Source organism: Sorex araneus, chromosome 3, assembly GCF_027595985.1.
Source record: "Sorex araneus isolate mSorAra2 chromosome 3, mSorAra2.pri, whole genome shotgun sequence".
NCBI classification, from domain to species: domain Eukaryota; kingdom Metazoa; phylum Chordata; class Mammalia; order Eulipotyphla; family Soricidae; genus Sorex; species Sorex araneus.
The window spans coordinates 53,915,946-53,925,829 of NC_073304.1; the positions used below are offsets into that span (position 1 = coordinate 53,915,946).

The 9,884-nt window shown below is 34.6% G+C and overlaps 1 protein-coding gene across 2 annotated transcripts in view; it reads left to right on the forward strand.

Moving 5' to 3' along the window:
- The window catches only part of KLHL28 (kelch like family member 28), a 28,532-nt gene extending 23,756 nt beyond the window's left edge, over positions 1 to 4,776 (forward strand). For both annotated transcript variants that reach the window (XM_055132873.1, XM_055132872.1), the window contains exon 6: positions 318 to 4,776. In XM_055132873.1, the coding sequence (XP_054988848.1) occupies positions 318 to 481 (164 nt within the window). In that variant the 3' untranslated portion in view covers positions 482 to 4,776. The remainder of the gene's footprint in view (positions 1 to 317) is intronic.
- Positions 4,777 to 9,884: the final 5,108 nt, after the last annotated feature.

Here is a 9,884-nt window from a genome sequence, read left to right on the forward strand (position 1 = left end):
TTCAGTATATTTAAAGGCTTAATAATAATTAGTGATTATTAAAATTATAAACATAAGTTGAGATGAGAGCATATGGAAGGATATAAATTATATTCTCAATAGTGTTTTGCTGTGTGGAAGGAAGGTAAAGGAAGACTTGGACTCTCTTGTATTAAGTGCTATTTTTCCAGTGAGCATATATTATTTAAAACTTGTTCAGTTAGCAGTTGAATGTTCAAATGTGTTAAGGAAAACATTAAAATACGAATTATTTCATTTTTTTTGGTAGATGTTCTGTTTCATGAGTAACATTCTCCCCCTCTTCCCATCTTTCCTAGGAGTTGGTGCTGCAGTAGTTGATAACTACCTTTATGTAGTTGGTGGTCACTCAGGGTCTTCATATCTGAATACTGTGCAAAAATATGACCCTATCTCAGACACATGGCTGGATTCAGCTGGCATGATTTACTGTCGCTGCAACTTTGGTTTAACTGCCCTTTGACAAGTACAGACTTGTGGAAATACTGTGGTGATGAACCTTGTGCTGCATGAAAGGATGCTCAATATTTTGAATCTCAAAAGCTGCATTGCTTTGTTTTTAACTTGAAATGGCATGAAGACAGAGTTCTGTTGGGTACTTTAAACAAGTTAGTTTTTGGGTTGATCTTTACTATACGTGAATTATGAGAAAAAAAAAAAAGAAAAGATCTTGCCAATTGAGTTGTGCACTTTTTCCCTCTCCTAATACTGTTATAAAGTAGTTTTATATTCTTTCGTGTATATGTGAAGAAAACCTTGCTGGGTTTTTTTGTGTGTGTGTATGTGTATGTCTATATGTGTCTCTCTAGCTCTCCCACCTTGATAAGCACCATGATTTACTAGGATGAGAGAAGCTTTGATGCTGAAGTGTATTGGATAACTGGACAGAATGCTGATTCTGTCATTCGGTTGTAAATTCATATGCTTCACATTTTAAACAATAAAGGGCTGCTTTTTCCATCCCCCCTGGTACTTTGTAAAGGTTGTAAATTACATGGTATAGTGAGTCAACTAGACATTCTTTCAGGTTTGGGATGTGTAGTATGTTTTAAAATAACTCTTACTTTCATATTTGGGGCCTATTTTACAAAGTAAGATTATATATTGTGTATGCTTTTTTTTACATGGGCAGGTTAGTGCTGGTTCAGTTCATTTACCCATCTATGGGATAGCATAGAGTTGAGCATATGAGTTACAGACTTTGTTGTACTTTGCTTTTTTTTTTTAAGTACAGCAGACTTCCCAATGTTGATATAACTATTTGACAAATATTTACCACCTTTAGTTCATATTTATTTTTTTTCATATATCCTAATACTAATTTTAGTTTTTTACTTTTTCAAAGTGTTTGGATATAAAAATGGTGCTAACTGTCTGATCTATAACAAGGCTATATTAATCTTTTGGATGTTCAGTATGAGAAATGCATGAAATGTTTTGATAGTATTTTTTTTTTTTCATTTTTACTGGCTTGATTCATTTGTGCTTCTTTACATGTTAGATCATTTTTGGATCTTTTAAAATCATCTAAAGAGCCTCTGTTAATGCTTTTCATGGTTCCTGAATAATGATTTAAAGAAAGTTACATTTTTTTATCTTTGCTTTTCTTGTAATAGATATTTTATGTCCTTATACAGAAATATATGCATTAAATGCAAAGCACGAGGCAGTTATACATTGCTTTATACATTTCTTATGTAATTGAATACTTTCGATATTGAAGAGTACTGGGACTCAATGTATATGTGAGTTGTGGTTCTAAATTTGGTTCTATTTTGACTAAAGGAACAGTCTTTGAAAGCAAAACTGTTACATATAGCCAGCTGACAACTTGTTTAAAAGAAATGTTGAACTCATTTTGGTTAAGCATGTTTTAGTAAACAGCTTTGTCTTGAGCAGATTACTTTACCTACATTTCATTTAGCTATTGGTACTTGTATTTTGGGTACTAAAATCATTTTTATTTTTCCTTGGTTTTTTGTTTTTAATCTTTCCACTATTTCTTTATTGTCTCTGCAAAATCAGTATATATTTGTTTCCTATGAAAAAAATTCATACTACATTTTTAAGTGCCATAATGTTCAAACAATCGTTAAAAAGCCATTAGTAATTATAAAATACAGGTTTGTTAGTGTGTGTATTATTTCTTGAAAACTATAGCCAGGCAATTTGCAGTTCTTCATAAATCACCAGTTATAGATTTAAATATATATTACAAAACTGTGTAAAACCATTTTAATCATACTAGCTTTATAAATATATGCATAGATTATAAAACTTTGCAAGTGAATTTTGGTCTTCTTAATTAAGAACTCAACAGGAGCCAATGTTACAATTGATAGGCTGAGTATTTTCTATGTTGCTTCTTTGAACAACTGATATATAGCAATAAATTTTTAATTGATTTGAATACTTTAATGAATAGAAATCAGGTACACTATTGTGATTGGCCCTAGACTTTAAAGAAAAGCAATTTAAAGTAATTCCACCAACATACTTAATTTTAAATCCCTAGCTCAATTTTCTTTCTGCTGATGTCAAATAGTTAAATGCATACTGTTATACTATTTTTAATCCCCTGGCCCCAGAAGATTTGAAAGACTGTAGAAATCATTTTAATTGAAAGTATATATTACGAATTTTACTTTAGCGGTGTTTCAATCATATATTATTATCATAATCAAATTAGTATAAAATATATGCACATTAAGTCAAAGGCATATAACATTTATTATTTTTGGGAAAAAATTCTGAATTTCATCTTGGTGAAGACTAAATGTAAAATATCTTGGGCAGTAGTTAGAGCCACATACCAGAAAACAAGTTATGAAAACCTATAAAAGAAGAGGAAAAAACTCACCCCAATTTAGAAATATTTATTTTGTTTGCAATATACTGTACCTTCATAACCAGAAGTACTTATGTAATCTGACAACTCACATTTTTTAATAGAGCCTTCTCACATACATATGTCAGAAGTTTTATCATAAGAAATGACAAATTTTGAAGAGAAACATCTTATGTTCAGAAGGATCAAGAAAATGGTTATCATAAATTCCCAGGTTAAAGATTAGAAAGAATGTTATATATATGTACGTGTGTATAAGTACAAGTACATATGTATATGTACTTATATGTGAGGAGAAATATATAGAAATCAGTGTTTTAGGAAAAAGTGACAGTGGGAAATACAATTGATAGAGAGATAATTATCTTCTATAATTATGTTAAAGTCTATTAGAAATGTTTGACTAGTATTTGTTGAATATAGTAATAGAACAAGTGGCTTTTAATGTGTAGTCCAAGGATAGTTATATATAAGTTCTATATTATTAATAATATTGTTTCACATACAAATACTAAATTATAGGAAGTGATACTAGGTAATAGCAAAATGGCATTAGGTTTTGAAAATTACAGAGTCTTGCTATATGATACAAGATGATTTGCTTAAAAGCTGTGGGGCTAGAAATATAAATAGGATGCCATCTTTCTACCTGAGTAAAATACAGTGAGAGAGAACTGTGCCCAAATAACTATTTTGCTTAAGCATAAATCTAATTTCCTATCTCCAACATAATAAGTGATTAAAGGTCCAGTTTGTGTATAAACATGTATGTCCCTTAGTCTCAAATTAGGTTTTACATATAAAAAGGAATTGTGAAAAGCCTGTTGTTTATAGAACCTCAAAGTTCCCAAAATTGGATAATATATTTTCTAGTCAAAAAATACTATAGAAACTTCCAGGTATTTATTATCAAGGCGCTGACTAACATTGAAGAAAATATATGTGTAAATATACTGCTGTGTTTTCAGCTTTTCTGTTGGATTTCTGGTATTGTCACCTAAGTGCTCATTTTTGGGAAAACAGATTCTACAATAAATACGCAGCTTAAAGTTCAATAAACTTGTGATAACCTCTATAACCTCTGTAGTACAAGAGTTAGGAAATTATAGGATGTCACATGTCAAGTTAACATCCAGTTCTTTATACTCTTAACTTTTTTTCTTTATGAAACAGCACTTTAATTAGACATGATTTAATTAGTTGATTATCCTATGCCTGGATATATATATTGGATTTTCACTTACAGTACATTTGATTCGGTGTTGATACACATTTTTAAAGACTGAGGAATACAATAAGTTTTAAATACTATAGGTTTACAGGTTTTCTTACTGGTTTAAGTATGAAGTCAAATAAAATTCTAGTTTACATCTCTACAGAGAGAAAAATTGTTATCCATGTCTTTTATATTACACATGTAACTAGAGATTATTTATTGTTAATTTTGTCAAGTTATCATGTGTCCCATTTATTTTAAAATACTAAGCAAAAAGTTCCAAGTTTGCCTTAAAATACAAGTGAAATTAAAGAACTGGATGATAATGCCTATATTTTTGCCTTATGAATTGTGCTGTATCACAAACCAAGGTGGTTTTGATTTTAACAGGATTCTGAAATTTTGTAGATGTAGAGTACCAATATCTCTACTCTCTTGCAAAGAATGTGATTTAGTTGTGGATTGTGTTGTTTTTGTACATGTTATTTACCTCCAACTATGTATCTTTTTAGCATCAGGGTTTAAGTTTTGTTTACATAGTAGAGTGGCATTTAGCTTGTTGAAGGTTGTATTCTGTTGTCTTTCTTTTTTTTTTTGAAGTTTTTTGTGTACTATTGTGGTAATGCTCTGTAATGACTATGGTTAAATTTCATTTAATGTGAAATGTTTAAAATAAATTTGAAAAACAACTGTTTATGTGTCAACTGTAAATTTTATGTGTAATTTTGTCTCGGTCGACTCTTAACTACTTTTTCACAGTGGCCACAAAAGTTGAGGTGCTGTGGGGTTAACCACTCATTACATTACCAAAATAGTAAAAACTTTTCTCTAGGTGGGCATAAGGCTCAGCCTGAGCATAGGACATTTCCCTTGAGTTTGATCCTAAGTTTGCAGCCCAGCACCACCAAAAAACTCAAAGAGAAGTACAGATTAAATTCTGCCTTATACTTAAATTTGCTAAACATTCATTAGCAAAGCAAGCACAGAAGAGCCCAATCAGTAAATTCAGTGTAGTCCCAACTACACTATCAGTATAGATTCTCTAACCAGCCATATAAGATTTGAGGTAGAGAAGGTAGCCTTCTAGGGGATTCTCTTTATTTTATTTTATTTTATTTTTAATTTTTATTAGTGAATCACCGTGAGGTACAGTTACAAACTTATGAACTTGTGATAACCTCTATAACCTCTGTAGTACAAGAGTTAGGAAATTATAGGATGTCACATGTCAAGTTAACATCCAGTTCTTTATACTCTTAACTTTTTTTCTTTATAAAACAGCACTTTAATTAGACATGATTTAATTAGTTGATTATCCTATGCCTGGATATATATTGGATTTTCACTTACAGTGAAGAGGTGGGGGTAGGGGGGAGGTATACTGTGATTCTTGGTGGTGGAATATGTGCACTGCTGAAGGGATGGGTGTTTGAGCATTGTATGACTGAGACTTAAACCTGAAAGCTTTGTAACTTTCCACATGGTGATTCAATAAAAGAATAAATTAATTAAAAAAAAAACGTGATCACTAGATGATGGCAATTGGTAGGTACTAAATTCTCATATATTTTAGACCTCATGCCTGTGCAATGGAGTTTATTATTCACTCCACAGTTAAGAAACTGGGAAAGAGATTAATCTAAAATGTGTAGCCAGTGACAAAATTCAAATCTTAACCTTAGGCAAACTGGACTTTAGATTTTAGGTGCTTTAACTGTCATACTTTTGCTTCTCCTTGACAACATGTAAATCAGTGGTGAAGAGCTGATGAATAATAGAGACAGTCTTGGGCTGGAGCGATAGCACAGTGGGTAGGGCATTTGCCTTGCACACAGCCAACCTGGGTTTGATTCCCAGCATACCACATGGTCCCCTGAGCACCACCAGGGATAATTCCTGAGTGCAGAGCCAGGAATAATCCCTGCGCATCGCTGGGTGTGACCCAAAAAGCAATAATAATAATAATAATAGACAATCTTTTGGTCAGGTGACTGCATTTCCATAATCTTTTTTCTGTGTGAAGAAATACTAATCCTGAATCGGGGTACCTGGCATTTCCATAAACTTTCTATGAAAGGAATTCCTAATGCTTCTCAAAAGAAGTGGGAAAAAAGCTGAGAGGAGTCCTACAAAGACCTAGAACTAGGGAAGTAGACAATGACAAAACCCTACGAATCAACATAAAAAATACTAAGAAATACCTGAGTTCCAGGAAATATTTTAGTGTTAAAGTGCCCACCTTACATAAAGGAGACCTGGATTCGATCTTTTATATTTATTATGTGTGTGTAGTGTCAGAATAGGAGGATAAATTGATTTTTCTTAAAATTATAAAGTTGATTAGTACTGTAATGTCAGAAAGTTCAGGGTAGGTCCTTTCTTCCCTAATTCCTACTGAGGATGTTTTCATAGTAAGAGATGCTTCTGCCTCCAAATTCTCACACAGAAGTATGTAAGGACTGAAAATAGTCTTATTTCACATGCTGTTGACAACTTTTATCATTTACTTAAAAAGGATCCCTCCCAAGGCCATTCTCTTTACTCCCGATCTCTCAGCAGAAATAGAAAAGATTTGACATTATTAATCTGGATAAATTAGCTACAATACATTTCTCATCCAGCTTTTCCCACTCTACTTTCAAGACTAGTTAGGCTCAATATTTTATTTTAAAACATTTTTATTGAGCTACTGTAATTTATAGTGCTGTTAATTATATTTTTAATGGATATATCATTCCAAGACCACACCCATCACAGAGTGGCCACTTCCCTCCACCATTGTCCCAAAGGATTTTCTTTCTATTTCCCTTTCCTCCCAAGGAACTTTCATATGTTGATTACTTCTACCACCACTATGCCAGTCCTCAGGTGTAATTCCGTATTTCCTTTTACTTTTTGGAAACTGTGACTAAGTAAAATAATGTATGAGGAAACCAATCGGCTAATTGGTAGAATCAGGTTACCTTTCGAAGGCATATTTCTAGTCACAAAAAACATCAAATCTCTAGACTGATGTTTGGCTGGTGATATAATTCAGTGGTAACTTTGTGTGTGTGTGTGTGTGTGTGTGTGTGTGTACGCACGCGCACATGTGTGTATGTGTATGAGAGACAGGCAAAGAACTGGACACTTGATTTGCATGAGACGTGAATATGATCCTGAGTACCACTGGAAATAAGAAAAAAAAGGGTGCAGGCATTAAGCAATAATTTGTATGTTTTCTGTCTCTTAGTGCCAAGAATCAAACCTAGAACTTCTATGTGCTCCAATGTACTTCACAACATCCCCATCCCCACTTATTTATTCAATATATTGTAGGGGGCTTGGAGCTCATCCATTCAGTATAGGGCATAAGGTGGCAACCCAATCCTGGACTAAAAGTCCTTCCACTTCAAGGTGCCCCAGCCCCTCTTCCCTCCCCTGCCCTCACCCACAAACTTGGATTGAGACTATTACATGCTGAATTACCTAAGGAGCATATCTTTATAAGTCTATGTTTGGGATAAGAGTACTTAGAGAAAAGTGCTCCAGACATGGGAATACACAGACTCCATGAAGATGTCTTTTCCTTCAGGAGCTTATTGTTTTATTCATCAACATTATAGGATATTATTTTGAACTAAGTAGCATTAGAGGATCTAGTATATACTTTTTCAAAGCTCTCATTTGTTGGTTCTTCATTCTTGAGTACTGTGAAGCCATGGTTAACATTTCAGAGACTTTGCTCGAATGAAGCAGTGATTATCTCTGGTTGGAGAAGTTATACGTGACTTTTCTTTTACTGATTTTGGGTTTACTGGTCTACTGATTTCATAACTCAATTTTGTAATCATATTTAAAAACACTTTACAGAAGTTATAGGGAAAACAAGTAGTAAAAACCTAAAAACATACTAACAGCAGATTTCTAACTCTACCACAGCTCAGTTGATTCTACAGTCAGTTTGATCCCCAAATTCCTATTCTATTTCACACTTTTTTAAGACTCTGCCAGAACTGCTCACTTTCCCTTTTATTGGTGGAAGTCTTGTGAATATTACGTAGAAGATTTAGATGAGAAACTCATGGATGAACTGACTTCTCACTGGTAGCAAGAAAATATGCCTACTCGAGTAGATAACAACAAATTAAAAAATCACCTAATTACAAAGGTTTCCCCACTAACTTCTTTAGTGGTTGGGGTGTTGGGGATTGGTTTGGGGGCTATTCCCAGTTGTGTCTATGCCTTACTCCTGGCTCTGTACTCAGGAATCACTCCTGAGTGGTGGGCTCAGGGGACCACATGAGGTGCCAGGGTGCAAGGCAAGCACCCTACCCGCTGTTCTATCTCTCTGGCTCCCTCCCCACTAATTTCTCCCTTAGCTACCCAAAGTAAAAGTTGTTTTCCCTAAGTCAAAATAAGTTTGTGGTTAAAGGCTAGCCAGGTTACCAATTAAAATTTTGGCTAGTTGGCTAGGATAAAGGAACTCCCACTAAAAGGAATCATATTGTTGAGATAAACTTCAATACTAAAGTGATTTCAGCTTTGTTTTATCATTTCTTTTCTAGGGACCACACCTGTGGTACTCGGGGTCTGGGACAACTCCCAATGCTTAACCGTTAGTGCTTGGACACAGTGGTTTTCAGGGTTCCTCAGGGCAGTTTGTGGGTTACCAAAGCTACACCCAGCAGAGCTCAGTGTGGTACTATGTGGTACTGGGCATTGGACTCAGGATTTCATATATGCTAGACATATGCCCTACCACTTTGACTATCTTCTCAACCTGATTTTAGTTTTTAAAATGAAATTTGATGCTTATTTTAATTGTTAGAACATTAATAAAGGAAGCTAAGAATATTAAGTTTGCTTTGGCTGTATTTCAGCTGTTGGCACTTTTATGTGAATCATTTACCTCTATCTGGGACTGGAGTGATAGCACAGCGGGTAGGGCATTTGCCTTGCATGCAGCCGATCTGGGTTCGATTCCTCCGTCCTTTACGGAGAGCCTGGCAAGCTACCGAGAGTATCCCGCCCACAAGGCAGAGACTGGCAAGCTACCCATGGTGTTTTCGATATGCCAAAAACAGTAACAAGTCTCACAATGGAGACGTTACTGGTGCCCGCTCGAGCAAATCGATGAACAATGGGACGACAGTGCTATAGTGCTTTATTTACCTTTTCTACTTACAATTTACTAATTTTGAAATAATGAGTTATTAAATAATTTGCTCTAAAATGATCACTACATGCAGCTCATTGTTTATATGTTGTAATTGTTTTTCTGATTACATGGTTTAATTGTGTGTTCACACTCTGAGAACAAACTTGGGCACGGACTAATCCTGGAAAGCAAGCCTGTGGCAGTCAGGTTTTATTTTTAGTTTCTCTCCCTCTCTGACTGGAGCAGATTCAAGTAACAATGCTTCCTATATTAAACTATCATATTAAATAAAAGTTGCTTTGAAGGATAAATCGGAGTAAATGTTTTTCCCTGAAGTTAGAAAGGACAAGGTATCTTTGACAAGGTGGGCAGGGAGTGTGGAAGTGTCTTCCAAGCGATGCTCAGGGGGTTGAGAACATTCCCTGCAATACTCACCTAACTTTTAGCCATAAAAGGCCTGATGGTTCAATAGTCAGACCTAGCAAATTAGTGCTGCTCAGACCCAGCAATTCTGGGGTGAGAGAGTGGGAGAAATTAGTGGGGGTGAGCAGGCAGTAATGGGGACAGAGCTTTGGGCCTAGCACATGTGAGGCCTGGCCTCTAGTCCTTTGCCCCAAGGAAAGGTTTCTTTTGTTTAGAAGTTAGAAGATTACTCCTTAAAT